General features: G+C 40.7%; 1 protein-coding gene across 2 annotated transcripts in view; it reads right to left on the reverse strand.

The window, feature by feature from the left end:
* ARHGEF7 (Rho guanine nucleotide exchange factor 7) overlaps positions 1-15,153 on the reverse strand; it is a 132,175-nt gene that overhangs the window by 10,388 nt on the left and 106,634 nt on the right. Inside the window, exons 14-19 of one of the 2 annotated variants that reach the window (XM_081085158.1) lie at positions 14,806-14,884; positions 14,469-14,608; positions 11,196-11,420; positions 7,991-8,084; positions 5,664-5,753; positions 2,417-2,593 (exon numbers count right to left, since the gene is read on the reverse strand). In XM_081085158.1, the coding sequence (XP_080941284.1) occupies positions 2,417-2,593; positions 5,664-5,753; positions 7,991-8,084; positions 11,196-11,420; positions 14,469-14,608; positions 14,806-14,884 (805 nt within the window). The remainder of the gene's footprint in view (positions 1-2,416; positions 2,594-5,663; positions 5,754-7,990; positions 8,085-11,195; positions 11,421-14,468; positions 14,609-14,805; positions 14,885-15,153) is intronic. The other variant, XM_081085159.1, reaches the window with a different exon arrangement.

The raw sequence follows: 15,153 nt of genomic DNA on the forward strand, positions 1-15,153 counted from the left end.
CCACAGAAGTAGAAACATGGCCCTTTGGACGCCTTATCACCACTGCCACACAAGAACTGTTTTCAGGCCTGTGGCACTATTACTTCCAACCAGGTCACAAGAACTAATGGTGCCAGACATTCAAAACAAATCCAAACAAACAAAAAATCAGGTTGTTATTGTGCAGTGATCTTAGCATCAACAAAGAATCATCATCAAATGGCTTTAACTGGTACAAACAGGAATAATGGGAACATGTCAAAACTTTGGTGTATAGAAAATGAAACTCATTTAGACAACCCAAATGATACTAGTGTTACAGAAAAATCTAAGTGCAGCAACTGTATTTCAATTGTGGTATATAGCAAATGACCCAGGCAACCCAAGTTTACTAAGGCATGGCAAAGGCATCGAGGCCAATGCACCAATTATAGTCTCAAAGCAAACAAAAAGATGTTCTATTCATATCAGAAAAGGTGAGTTCTCTACGTAATATAAAACAAAATTGCTTCTAAATTCCTTGCATGATATTGAGTAAGCATATGAACTGTGTAGTTAGTTATAGCTTTCCAAAAATTCCATTTGCTATTTGGCTGAACATATATTAAACTCCATCTCTACCATGGGTTAATACTGAGCTCTAATTTTAAATGATTGCTCCTCAACTTTTTTATACTAATTGATATAAAAATATGAAATCTCCAGATGTCATAAGCTTGAAAACAGATACTTAGAATTATCGGTTTTCCCAATGACCCCATTGCATGCAGTGCTGAAGCTGTCTGATTTTCTAAGCAATATGCTACTGCCGGGAGTTCACTAGCACCTCTGGGCTTGTGAGAAACAGGACCCAGCTCCCAGGAAACAATGACATAGTGTATCAGAGTTGTCTCTGTGCAAACGAGATCAGAACACTGAATACATGGGTTTGGTGAAGGAGGTATGGTGAGGGAAGAGAGAATTCACAGCCACCTGGAATTACAGCCACCCTGAAGAAAGGAAAAAATGTTATTCCCAGTTTATTATGGCATCTTGTTTTCTGAAGCTGGTTTCAATGGATACTTAAAACACAACCTTAAGGTCACATTTTAACACCAGATATAGCATGCATGGGAGAGAACACACTTCCTCCCCTCTAGCAATGGCCGGATGTGGATTTGGATGCTACAACTGAATGCAACATGTCACATTCAGTTCTTTTTGAAGCAGAAATTAGTCTTGAGTGATGCCAGTGAAATCTCCTTACAACAAATCCCAGGAAAATGGGGGACTGCACCCCAATCTGAGCTTTCCTAATAAGTGAGTTACATGGCAACTCAGTAAGTCTTTAATAGACTCAGATACCCCATTACAATCAAGAATGAGGGTTACATAGGATAGGGTTGCTGTAAATGGAGATTCACTGCAGCTAGTTGCTGAAAACAAACAATGTGTCCATCACAGGCAGTATAAGTATGAATGTCAGGGTGAAAGCCAGGCTGTGACTGAAGCCAAAGCACTCGCCTTTTTAAGCACACTAAAATGCCTCTCTCTGAAAGCACTCTAATCTACACTTTCAGAGGCTCAATGCTTCAGAGTTTGGACTTTAAACCTTCGGTAGAGTGGCACAGGCTTGCTAAGTGCCATTTAAGAGAAATTACTCCAATTAAGGAAAGTTTGGTGTAATGACCGTGTCTGAACTCTGACAATAATTTGGACTTTGCAGAGGAAAACTTACACCCCACGGGCAAATGGGGGCACAGGGAAGAGCACATGTGGCACACTGACAAGCACAGAGCTGTAGGGTGCAGACAAGCTTTCCAGTGCTGCCAAGGCTCAAAGCCCACACCAACACATGGTTCTTCATGGTCGCCAAGTGCCCCCAGGAGTCCTCAGAACACGCTGTCTGAACGAACTCTCAGTACTTTTGTGCATGCTTTTTCCTTCTTCTCTCTCCACAACTACTTGATCAGGGTGTCCATTATACATAAAAAATTTAGAATCCTATATATAAGGCCAGAGTCTCCTCCGTGTTACTGGCACTTAGATCACAAACCTGTATGGTTTCAGTATAAAATATAAAAGTGTTCATATAGCTGTATCCAAAAAGAAATGAGACAGTTGCTATAGTGAGAATTAAAAAACCAAACCATTTTGGGCTATAAAACCACCACTATCCAGAGAAAAGAACCCATAGATATAGGCTGTGTGAATTCACCATCTCCTTCAACAGTTAGTAAGTAACTTCAAATGGATACTTGAATTGGCAATTATGCCTCCACAAAATACAATGGGAATATCAGAAACGCTCTCAAAAGTTGTTAAAATATCACATAAAAGAGACAAGGAACAGCAAGAAAACATCTAAGAAAAGCAGGCTGCGATACAACAAGCATTTGTTAAGAAAGCTCAGAAGTGCATTAGTTCTGGTGAGAGATATATGAGCAACAGCTCTTACGAGATGTAGAACCCATTCTGTAACTATGGGCTGTCCATATACTGTCATAGTCAGAGTCTTCCGAGAGGTCTGAAGGCTCCAAACGAGAAAGGCTACTGCGACGACCCAAGGAGTCTAGACTTGATTGGTCATCATCAGCCAAGACGTGATTATGCATCAGGTCAGTGCCTTGCCATGCTAAGACGGGAGTGGGATGGAGTGACAGGTGTGACAGGCAAAGGTGAGATGAAAAGGAGGACGGACAGGAAGAGCCACAACCAAAAACATGAAAATAAAAGCAAAAGGTGATGGGAAAAGAAGGAAAAGAGAAAATACTGTTAAAAAATGGCAACAATGTTCACTTCTCCTTATTTATGGCTGGGTTTTAATAACAAAGTTAGCACAACCCTTAGAATAAAACCAGAACAATTATTATTTAAATAAACCTAAAGCACAATATTATTTCCAAATTGTTCCTTTCTAAAAACATTGCTATTAAGTCCTCAGTTAAATCTTTTCAAATTAAGCCCAGATCTACTAGTACAAATGAATTCATAGACATTTAACAAGTAACCAATTCTATTCCACATTCTATTGACAAATAACCTCATTTAGGACATTATTTGTAAAAGGAACCATTTGTGTGGTTAATTAAAAATTGTTTCCTATCCATTAAGTGGATATTGAATGCAAAATAGTTTCAAAGGACTTTTGACTTACTTCTTCAGCTACCTCTTTGTCAGACTATAAGTCACCAGAAGTCATCTTAATGATGGGGGTCTAAAACTTACCTTATGAACTATAACCACTGTAAAAATTTCAGAATGGAGAAAGGAATTAAATAGGGTCCGCTTCCCACTCATTGCCCCTTTCCCATCACCCCGCATGTCCACTCCTTAGAGCGCTCAGCCAGTGGATATGGATAAAGTGGGAAGCCATGTCAGTTCAGGTGTTATCCACCCTGATGCAGACCCTTTTACTGGCAGGAAGAGCGATGTGAACTGGTAGTGCCACTATGTTAAAAGAAGGACAACAGGAGGAAGTGGGAGCAAAATGGGAGAACAGAAATAAGCCCATGAGTGGTTGGCATCTGTGAGCAATGACTGGGCAGGCAGCTGTGCATGAGACATGCAGGCTGGAATGGACCAGGACAAAGGTTCTGGAACGAAACACTCAGTGGGAACCAGGGTGCCCCTCTGTGTTGGGGAATGGCACAGACAGCAACCACTGGTCCCATCCTGTTCCTGCTTCTGACCAAAGTAATTCCATTCCAAATCCGTAACAACAAGCAATAGTCTAGTTTGGATTTCTTCAACTAAATACTTATAGTCTGTGAAGGTCATTATCTCTTTGAGATAGAAGTTAATACCCAAGATGTTTAGTTTGTAAATGGCATCTAAATGTATACGGAACTGAGCTAAATTTTAGATGACATCCTGTCTTCACTAAAAATTTAATATGAAAAGAGCTGCTTTCACTCTGATCCCATTTCCAAATGTGTCAAGGAAATCACCTTTCAAGCGCAAAGGGTCAATTTCCTATCCGACCTGTTCTTAAGAATGTTTGGGTTAAGGCCATATATGATTGTATATATGAGTTGGCTCATAATAGCCGTTAAATATAAAAATCAATGTAGTGTCCAATGCTTTTCTTGCACAGGAGAAATGGAAACACATAATAAAAGCAATGTGATAAGGAAAGATCTGCACAAACGATGAGCCATTCCTTTGAGGCAGCCAGAAGCAGCAAGGCCACAGGCACATCACAGGGCACTCACTGTCTCTTGGATGAAGAAATGCAGCGCCCACAGAAAACATACATAACACTCATACTGCCTAGTCCAGTCACCTGAGACTATCAGGTTGAAATTGTATTTCAAATAACTGAAGTTGAGATGAATAATTCTTTAACATCTCAAATTCAAAACCAAAAACATTTTGACATTTTACAGCCTATTACTTATAACACAATCTCATCAAATATATGAAACTGTATGTAATATCTTAAATGACAATAATCTGGACTTACAAATGATTGCCTGATTTTATGCATATGCACTCCACATTCAGACCTTTCCATTTCTATTCCTTCTCTGCTGGCTAGTCACTACGAAAGACATTTTCACCAGTGAGAATATGGGGGGAAAAGTCTTAATGTCACAGGTGGGATATGTAATGTACTGGCCACAGGAAGTTTCTAGATGATCTGTAAATGCCACTTGGGGTTTAACCCTATTAGTCCTATCTTCATCTTTAACAAAAGCTAAAGCAGTTGAAATTCCCTTTCCCACTTTTCCCCCCCATCTTCAGTTTAAAAACAGGACAGGACACTGATTCTAATCACCATACTACAGGTAATGAAAATGAAGGAGAGATAAGTGATTTGTCAAATGTCAGGGTGGAAAGGGTACCAAACACAGAAAATTGAATAAAAACTAGTTTTTATGCCAGAAGTAATATATAAACCATCCAGTTCTTAAAAAATAAAAGCCCTAAGAAACAACAGTACAGAAGGATATGTGATGCTTGTGGCCCCAGCACCAGCAGAGGGTAAACTTGTCCCCTTTTCTTCTGAACAAACCACATACTTTACTCCATCTGCCCCACCCCCCACTGTACTGCACTCCACCCTCAAATGCTGGGGAAGTTTAAAAAAAAAAAAAAGAAAGGCCCACTTGTTATTGTTCTCACAATAGATTAAGGTTTTAAGACATTATGCATAAGATGCAGGCAAATTCAGTGGCACTGAAATCTAATAAATTGTGTCTACTTTCAAAAATTTTTAAATGCAATCATTTAAAAAAAGGGAGTGGACTAAAAGAAACCTTGTTCTAGATTTATATTTTTAACAACAATTGTAAAAAGCTAATAATTAAATAAATAAAATCCCAATACCACACCAATAGTTTAAGTAGCTTAAATAACTGAACTGAATGAATCTTCCGCTGATATCTAAATACATCTTCTCTAAGCTTCATAAACTCTGGCAGCACCTTATACTTAAAGGCTTCCCAGTGGAACCTTCTCTAGAAATCAGTTATTTTACTGACAGCTCAGACCCTTTCAATGATTTAGGGATGTGAGGCTCCAGCTATCCTATACCTGCCTAGACCACAGAAGCATCACTCACTAAGGACCCTTCAGGCAGCACACAGAGGGCCGTGCACAGGACCCCACAGCCCAGTTTCCTTCCCACTGTGATTTACAAAACAAACAAACAAACAAAAACCACACACACCAAAACAACGAACCACTACTATAAAACTTACTTGAGTTAAGTGTTTGCCGTGTTTTGGCGCTTGTGCAATAAGCTTCGATGACTTTCAGAATCTGTGCGTCTTCTTCCAAAGCAGCTGTGCCTGTCAAGACAGACACAACATGTCACAATCGAACTAAAAATGACAAGTACAACAGGTCACAATCTAAAAATAACTACTCCAATTAAGTAGAGGAATATGAAGTCATCCACTCAACCAAAATGATGACAATCAAGATAACCCCTCCTCTTATTTTCTGGTTAGATAACTGTTTTCCAGTATTTACAAAATTACATTCAATAGAATTTTTAATTTAAAAGTATTTCTTATCTGCAGCATATTGACAAAAGGTTAATATATCCTAAATACATGTTATCTTACTAATCCAGAAGAAAAATAATATTCCATATCCTGAAATTGAAAAAAAGGCAAGAACTAGAAACAAGCATTTCACACAGAAAGAATACGGGCAGTAACAAAAAATAGTCAATCCCACTAAGAAGTGAGAACTAAAACAAAGCATCAGGTTTTCACATACCAAACTGATAACAAGTGAAAAAGCTGACAATTCTCAATGTTGATATGGATAGTGGAGAGAAAGTCTTCCCTTCATCCACAGCTGGTAGGAATGAAGACAGGCGATATGACCACATTTATCAGAGGCTTTACAAAGAACATTTCCTACGATCCACAAATTCCTACTAGAGATTTCATCTAAGAAATTTATAAGGCACAATCTAAAGCTTGAAGGTATCATTCCAGGGCTCTTCCTTAAGCTATGGATTATTCCAGACACTGGCTTCACTCTCAGAGATCACAGGTACAGAGAACAGAATCTTCCAGACTAACAGCATCTAATGGTATTAGTACCAAGCTCAGAGGCTCACACTTCATAGGAACCTAGGGTTAAATTGTTTCTCTAGCTTGTTTCCCTAGATTGTCTATATTTTCTAACACAATATTTGGATATTTTTAAAAATATATTTTTATTGATTTCAGAGAGGAAGGGAGAGGGAGAGAGAGACAGAAACATCAATGATGAAAGAGAAACATTGACTAGCTGCCTCCTGCATGCCCCACATTGGGGAGCAAGCCTGCAACCTGGGTATATGCCCTGACTGCAACTGAACTGTGACCTTCTGGTTATAGGTCGACGCTCAACCATTGAGCCAGGCCGGCCAGGCTGGATATATTTTTTAAAAAGCTCACCTACTGTAATAAAAATGTAAGAAGAATGGAAGGCTGAAATATTTATAAGTTGCACACTAAACCCTCTGTTATTTTATGATAGTAAGACAGTTATATACAAAGCAAGCTGAATAGTACCTACTGAAAAATAAACTCCAGTATGAAGAGTTTAAGAGCAACTGAGAAGCTGACTTAAATTTCACGAATTGGGACCAATCAATTAACAGGTTTCTCATTATAAGCTCCATAACAAGCTCCTCTCTCAGGAGTAAGAAAGGTAACATTTAACTAGTTTAATTTCAGGAGGTGTTGCAAGGTAACTTCTAGAACAGGCCATTCCCTCTGTGCAGCTGATGTAACTGGATTATTTTCAGACGTGGGCAAGTACAGTGGTTTCCTCCTCAGTGCCACAAAAGCATCATGAAGCCAGAAAGGGACTGGCTTCCCTGAGAAGGTTGAAGAAGGTAAATTAATGAGAGGACAGCGAACATTTTCTATGTGGCACAGAGGAGGAAACCACTGGTTCTAATAACCAGAAAAACTTCTCTGATTCTGAATGTAATAAAGGTTAAAGTAACTTACAGAATTACGATGTGACTTTAAAGGAGTCAGGTTTACTTAGTACTTGCTGTGCACAGGCACTAGTTACACAGTGGTCCACACAGTTAAAGTTTCTCCTTTAGCCCATACAAAAACCCTTGGTTTTCTCATTACCTCCTGGTCCTTCTTCTGCTAGCTCCTTCCCTCCCTCATCATCTAAGACTCAAACCTTTCTCTTCTTCTTTGTCTGTTCAATCTCACAGCTTGAGAAACCACCTAAGCACAGAGAACAACCCTGAAATTCTCACCACTGGCCCAGACCTTCCCCTGGCCTCAGAGTCCTGTCCCATCACAGTCCCTACAAGCTGAAAGCCTCACTCCCACAAACCCTGCGTCCAATCCGACAGCACATCACTAGTGTTTCTTTCCTGCTCGAGTGTCTGCACCGCAGTAGTATGTCGCTCTTGCTGCTCCAACAATTTCCTTTGGAAGTGCCACGAAGGCTCCGACCTGACTTGTGTTTGAAGTCTTTGAGAAGCCATCTCCCTATCCCAGGCACACTGTGCTGTGGGGTGTGAGGCAGACCCGGGCCTTTGTGCCCACAGACTCACTTTTCCTCAGTGCAAACTCTTCATCTGAAGGCTTCCGCTCTGGTTTACGCTTAGGTAGCAACTTTTTCATGGTCTTGGGACTCTTACTAAGATCCTAAGGGAAAAAAAGAGAAAAAATGCTGACAATTTCCCAAGGCAGTAATTTTTACTGACAGATCAGTGTCACTGTAAAGATGCAAAATATTAAATCACCACAGTCATTCACTGTTAAAAGTTTCCTATGTTTCTCATATTTTGATTTTTTGCCAGCAGCGGAGCATTAATTTAAAATCAATACTAGGACAGTAACTGGTAAGAACCCTCATGGTACTTAGGTCCATCAGCATTGTCACACACACAGCAGAGGGGAGGCAGGCAGCCTCTGGAGAGGAAAGGACAGCTGGCTGGCGTGCGCACAGAGAGCCACGCATGCTACTAATTCTGGCACAGACCCATCTGCTGCCACTAACTAGAAAGAGATGAGAAAACTAAGGCTATTTTTACAATTTTTTTATTTGCGAGAGGGAGAAACATCAACTTGCTGTTCCACCTATACATACATTCACTGGCTGAATCTCGTATATGCCCTGACAGGAGACAGAACCCACTTACCTTGGCGTATTGGGAAAACACTCTCATCAACCGAGTCACCTGGCCAAGCCCAGGGCTATTTTTAAAGGAGAGGTAAGTAAAAAATGAGTCCTTTAGGAAAATATTTGAAGCCTTGGGGAGAAGAAAATGGAGTAAGATAGATCATCCTATCGGCCTTGAGCACAGATACAGAGAGAAGATGAGACACTGGCTCTCTAGAGCATGTTCACACTAGTTCAGAGCTAAATTCATAATGTAATGGTCTACCTCTTACCTCTACAACACAACTTCACAAACTGCAGAAGATGAAGGTGAAAAACTGAGAGAAGGAAGAAGTCCAATGGAGTGGGTAAAGTTTCAATTGTCAAGCATGCATTAAATTATCAGTATCAAAAAGGGTTCTGCCTTAAACGGTTTGGCTCAGTGGATAGAGCGTCGGCCTGCAGACTGAAAGGTCCCAGGTTTGATTCCGGTCAAGGGCATGTACCTTGGTTGCGGGCACATCCCCAGTAGGAGGTGTGCAGGAGGCAGCTGATCGATGCTTCTCTCTCATCGATGTTTCTAACTCTCTATCCCTCTCCCTTCCTCTCTGTAAAAAATCAATAAAATATATATTTTTTAAAAGGGTTCATTTTCGCATCATTTAAATTACATAAGCCATTTGTGAATCTTACAATGAGAAACCAAGACTCAGAAGGTGACGTGCTATGGGATGAGTCAGACTGAAAGCACAGAGGGAACAAAACTTTATGTTTAAAGGTATCTCTTCAAAATATTTTCCATAAAAATAAGTATTTAAAAACTCTTTAAAATGCAGCAGAAATCAGCTCACAGAGAAATAAACACAGCATGTGTTTGGTGGTTTCCATAACTCAAAGCAAAGACATGAGACGCCTGGCGGCGCACCAGACAAGGCACCCACCACACTTGCAGAGGGCACAAATCCACACACATTGCACACCCGACTCCTCGACGCAGACAAGGCTGGCTGCTCCGTTTTTTGCCATACTCAGTAAGACTTCTTTTCACTAAGTGCTTAGAGGTGCTCAGTAATACTGTACAATACTTAAGAGTGTGAAACCTTTTCTACAGCATGGGGTCCAGCAAAGCAACTGTAGCCAGACTTACCCAAACCAGAAGCTCACGTTCATGCCACACCTCTTCCCCTGCCTTTCTGTTCCTTTGCTTAATTAACACCTTTATCCCAATTTTCCTTCTCAATAATGAAATCTCCACCAGTGCTTGCCTGTGCTACCTGTAAACACTAAACTAGGTAATAAAGAACATCAACATTCTTTAAGGAACTGCCCATGATAAAGACATTTCTGACTTGGGCATATAACCACCATCAGCGAGACATATCAAAAAATTCAAAATTCATTAAGAACAAAAAATGTAAAGAAATAATAATTTATGTAGCACTGTTCTAGGTGTCTTAAAATTTTTAGAATTGCTAGCAAGGATTAAGGGAGGGTCTGCTCCAGATTCTTAGGCAAATTTGGTCTCTGACTGGACGTGGAGACTCCTATCAGGCAATAGTTTTTCACCATGCTCACACTCACACACACACTTATGATAATCACAACAGTGATAACCACACTCACTCAGAATAACCATGGTCACATGCTCACATGATAACAATATGCATTCTCACACTCTACCCATACTCATACTCAGGCTAATAGAATAACCACACTCACACCCCTACTCACCATCCTCACCCACACTCACGCTCATTGCAACCACATTGATTCTCACAATCACCATACTCGCCCTCACAATAACGACACTCACACTCACAGTAACCATATCCACATTCACGATGACCATACTGCCAACTCACACTCAAGTTCATACGCATGATAACCATACTCATTCATGCCGCTCACGCTCGTGATAACCAACTCTCATCATTTCAATTATCAAGCTTCCTCGAGTGCTAACACTTCTCAGAATGCAATTCTCATGGCACGTCCTTTCCTCATCAAAGCAGATTTATTGTATAAAACCTAGCATGAAAGTGCAGGAAACTGTTAATACTTATTTATGGCTGGGAATCATATTTTAACTGCACAAAATCCTGGATTAGAAAGGAAAAGAGCAACGTGCATAATGACCTCTTACACAAAGAGAAAAGCCGTCTTAACTTTCATTTTTTATGTGTAAATGTAGGGTTCCCGGGCAAGATCTCAAATTTGGAAAAGGATCATAAGGAAGGCACAGCAGAACAGCATGCAGAAATAGTGAGACCCATCATGACTGGAAGCTGAAAACCATTTCAGACTCAGCTAGAGGCCCATGGGAAGCCCATGGGAAGCCCATGGGAAGCTTCCGAGTCCTCAAGATAGGACCACGGTGAGCACAGAAAAGGCCATGAGGGGCACAGAGAGGGTCCGATGTTGCACTAACCGCCCGCCCTACAGGGTCTCCACAGCCTCCCAGGCCCCTAAACAGAAGGAAATGACAATAAAGAAAGGCAGACCCTTCACAGTTCAAAGAAGCTGAGCTGCACTTTTATGTCACAGGTAGAAATTCGTGATTTCCCATTATTTCTGAATTTACTGGAATGAAGCACAGCACAACCAACCTGACACGTCCCGATGTCAGGTCACGCTCACTTTCGCTCAGACCTCACCTCCTTGTAGCAGAGAGCAGCTGAGGGCCGGAGGGGAGGTGCGGGTCGCAGACAGCTCAGACTCCATGGCTTCGGGGTCTTCGGAGGCTCCAGGGGCCCCCAGTTGATGGTCGTGTGTGGGGTGCCGTGGTGGGAGGGATGGGGCAGTGTGTGGTAGGCAGGCGTCAGTGGCACCGACTTGCTGTCTGCATGCTTGCTGGATGGGGTGATCGAATGGGTGGGGAGCTAACCAAGGAAAAGAACAAGAAAAAGCAAAAAAGAGAACATTCACCATCAAAGAAACCTCAATCAAATACACTTAGTTCCGCTAATTTTAAAAAATGCACCCAACGAAATAACCCCCAGATTATCATTTCTCCAAGCAGTTTGACTCTGCGATACCCCAAAGATTCTGCTTCAGGCTGCGGCCTAGCCTGGGTTAGGAGGCAGTAGGACGCTGGGGAACTGAAACCCGGACAACACTCCACCACCACCTTTATTTGCCATGGATTAACATTTGCAAAAAGGTATTTCATTTAATATATACTATATCAGAATTTTACTAGGAGCAAGACTATGGGGGAGGGTGATCCTCCCCAGTCCGCTGTTATTCAGTGCCTGTAATTTAGGAGTGGGCAAAGCTTGGACCTGACCCCAGGTTTTGTTTAACTAAGGAGTGGCACAGCCAGGCCCACCTCTGTTGATAGCTGCTTTTGTGTTACAGAGACCATATTGCCTATAGTGCTGAAAATATTTACTACCTGGTTTTTTTATAGGAAAAAACTGCCACTCTCTGGAATAAAACAAATTATTTGATTAACTTTAATCAAAACAAAGTTATAGAGATCTAACTTCTCAGAAGGCTTGATCACTGGGGTTTATATTACTGGAAAACCCATCACAGTGACAATTAAATAAGAAAATGTTAAATAAATTAATTCAAAATTAGCCAATGACCCAAAGCAATAAGGCATGCTTAACAGGAGCAAGAGCTGAGTGATTCTGTGATCTGTAAACCTGAGTGAAGCCATTATTAGAAAGTTGAACAACCCAGCCCGTGTGGGTCAGTGATTGAGCATCGACCCAGGAACCAAGCAAGAGGTCACAGTTGGATTCCAGATCAGGGCACATGCCCGGGTTACAGGCTTGATCCCCAATAGGAGGCGTGCAGGAGACAGCCAATCAATGATGCTCTCTCATCACTGATGTTTCTCTCCACCGCCACCCCCCCCCTCCCTTCCTCTCTGAAATCAGTAAAACTCTATTTTTTAGTCCTAGCTGCTGCTTTGGCTCAGTGAATAGAACGTTGGCCCGCGGACTGAAGGGTCCCAGGTTCGATTCTGGCCAAGGGCACATGCGGGCTTGATCTCCAGTGGGGGCATACAGGAGGCAGTTGATCAATGATTCTCTCTCATTATTGATGTTTCTATCTCTCTCTCCCTCTCCCTTCCTCTCCGAAATCAATAAAAACTATTTTAAAAAAATTCTTAAAAAAAAAGGAAAGAAAGCTGAACAATATTTGAAATACATGTTTAAAATAAGAAAACCCTGGCTCTAGCTGATGCCACCATATTTAAGAACAAACTTTCTGCAGAAACCATGGGCCTGTCCTGGTGTGTGTGTCAGTGCTTGTCATTTGCTACACAACTACTATAAAATTTTTTTCAAAAAAATAATTCACAAAAGAATAAAATTATGCAAAACATCCCTTCTAGCAATAATGTAGTAGTAAGTAATATTTGGTGGTGTTTCTCCTTCCTCAAATAAGTCAAAAGAGGTATGCTTTGTGCTAAATTAGAACATTATTCAAGCTAGATATGGACAGAACACAGGGAGAACACTCAATTCCCCAAAAAGAAGTTCCCTAAGAAGGCAAATTTCAAAAGCCTGTATGTGAGGAACAGCGTCATCCACAGAGTGGGGACTTAAAATCCCTGCTGATGGGGCACCTCCCTTGCCACTGGGTGACATGAAAAGGATTATGAGAGGCCAGGGTCCAAATAGAAAAAGCTTTTACCTGAAATGAAATTTTATAAAGCTTAGTTTCAGACTGTTACTAACAATTTGAATGAAAAGGCATTTCATTTTTCTTTATAAACACACACATACATACATGCCTTTGAAGTAAGTTTAGTACCATGAAAGCTAAGCGTCTTTAATATATATTTTTTATATATTTTATTGATTTTTTACAGAGAGGAAGGAAGAAGGACAGAGAGTTAGAAACATTGATCAGCTGCCTCCTGCACACTCCCTACTGGGTATGTGCCCGAAACCAAGGTACATGCCCTTGACCAGAATCGAACCTGGGACCCTTGAGTCCGCAGGCCGACGCTCTATCCACTGAGCCAAACCTGTTAGGGCATCTTTAGTATTTTTTAAAGTATGGAGTTATAAATGGCAGAGTCATTCAAAATGACATATCAGCTAAAGGAAATGAGCAGTTTTAGCCTCCATACTGTTGAGAGATTTCGAGTAAGATGATACCATGACCAGAATGCTATGCTACAGCCACCCTTTCTGAGCTAAAACTTTAATGCCAAGGATAACGAATGCAGAAGCGAATTACATGGTAGGAAACGTCCTGACAAAGATCATAACAATTTAAGGATGTGAGAGAAACCTACCAACTGGAAATGCTATGTAATCGTAAGTCATTTGTAAAAAGGTGTGCCTGGTTCTTCAATATTGTTTGGTAAAGATGACAAATGATGCAATATCTTAAGCAAAAAAACACCAATAAAGAGAAGTTTTAAAAAATGACACTTTGGTACTGATCTATTTTGAAAGGTTTATGTATCTAAAAAACCAATAAGCTGAGCTGTTGAGCTTTTCTAAGTAGAAGTGGTTTTCTTAAAATCAAAATAATGAGTCAAAAAATACATTTTAATGCCTTCAACATGAATCTGGTCCTTTTCATCATCATAAATACTTATTTTTTGATGAAACAACAGAAATACTTAAACTTCTCAGAAAAAGCACACTCTTCAAGTTTCAGTTGAAAACCCCAGTACCTTACTCTCTGAGGCCCATCTGAGCACGGCAGCAGACTCCTGCCCAAGTGCCACTGACTGTATGTGATGAAGCACAACCTAGGGCTGTTTCACAAGTGTGACCACTGTGAAGCTACTCATTACTCAATGGAAATAAGCAAATATTTGCAGAGAAGTACAAGGCAAGTATTGTGCATTCTTGATCCAGATATTGATAATGCTTTAAATTACTTGACCACTTGCTGACAACTCAACCAAAAGCTGACCCTGGAGTTTGGAGGCAGAAGTATGGGGTCCTTACGGTATGAGACGGCACAGAATGAGGCTTAATGGGGGGATTGCTGACAGATGTGACTTTCGTTTGCTTCTGTAGATGGTCCACCCATTCATGAAGATCCTGCTGGTTGTTGCATGATACCAATATCCGCTCGATCATGCTCCCTAGAAGAGATGAGAAAAACGGGCTGAAATTGGAAAATTGGTAGAAAGCACACACATGCACATACATACACCCAGAGTATACTTCAACAAAGTTAAACATCAGCCCTCTGAAATAGTCAAGCAAGAATCTGCACACAGATGGTAAGCTGCCTCTCATCACCATGACAGATAGCATCCGCAAGGTTTTTGCCTATCACCTGATATTTCAAATGCATTTCTATGATTTTCACTGTCCTCAAGCTTTGTGATTGTCATTCCTGTCGTTGGTAGCTTTCCCTAAAAAAGAGCCCCCCCACAAAAAAAACACAATTAGTGCTTTTCTAGTAAAGAAGGTACCGTTACTAAAGTAGATACTAATAATTTTAGAAATGGCAGAGGAACTGCATTTGTAAACCACAAAAGCTGTCTTGTTTGTACCAGATACATGTATAACACAAAAAGCCTCTATCTCAAATAAGTAATCATAATACTATAATCAACAAACTGAGCCTCAGCAAAAAGGTACAGAGCAGCAAACTAGAACACAAATAAATTCCAACTGGTGA

The sequence above is a fragment of the Myotis nattereri genome (assembly GCF_964212035.1).
Source record: "Myotis nattereri genome assembly, chromosome: 2".
NCBI lineage: Eukaryota > Metazoa > Chordata > Mammalia > Chiroptera > Vespertilionidae > Myotis > Myotis nattereri.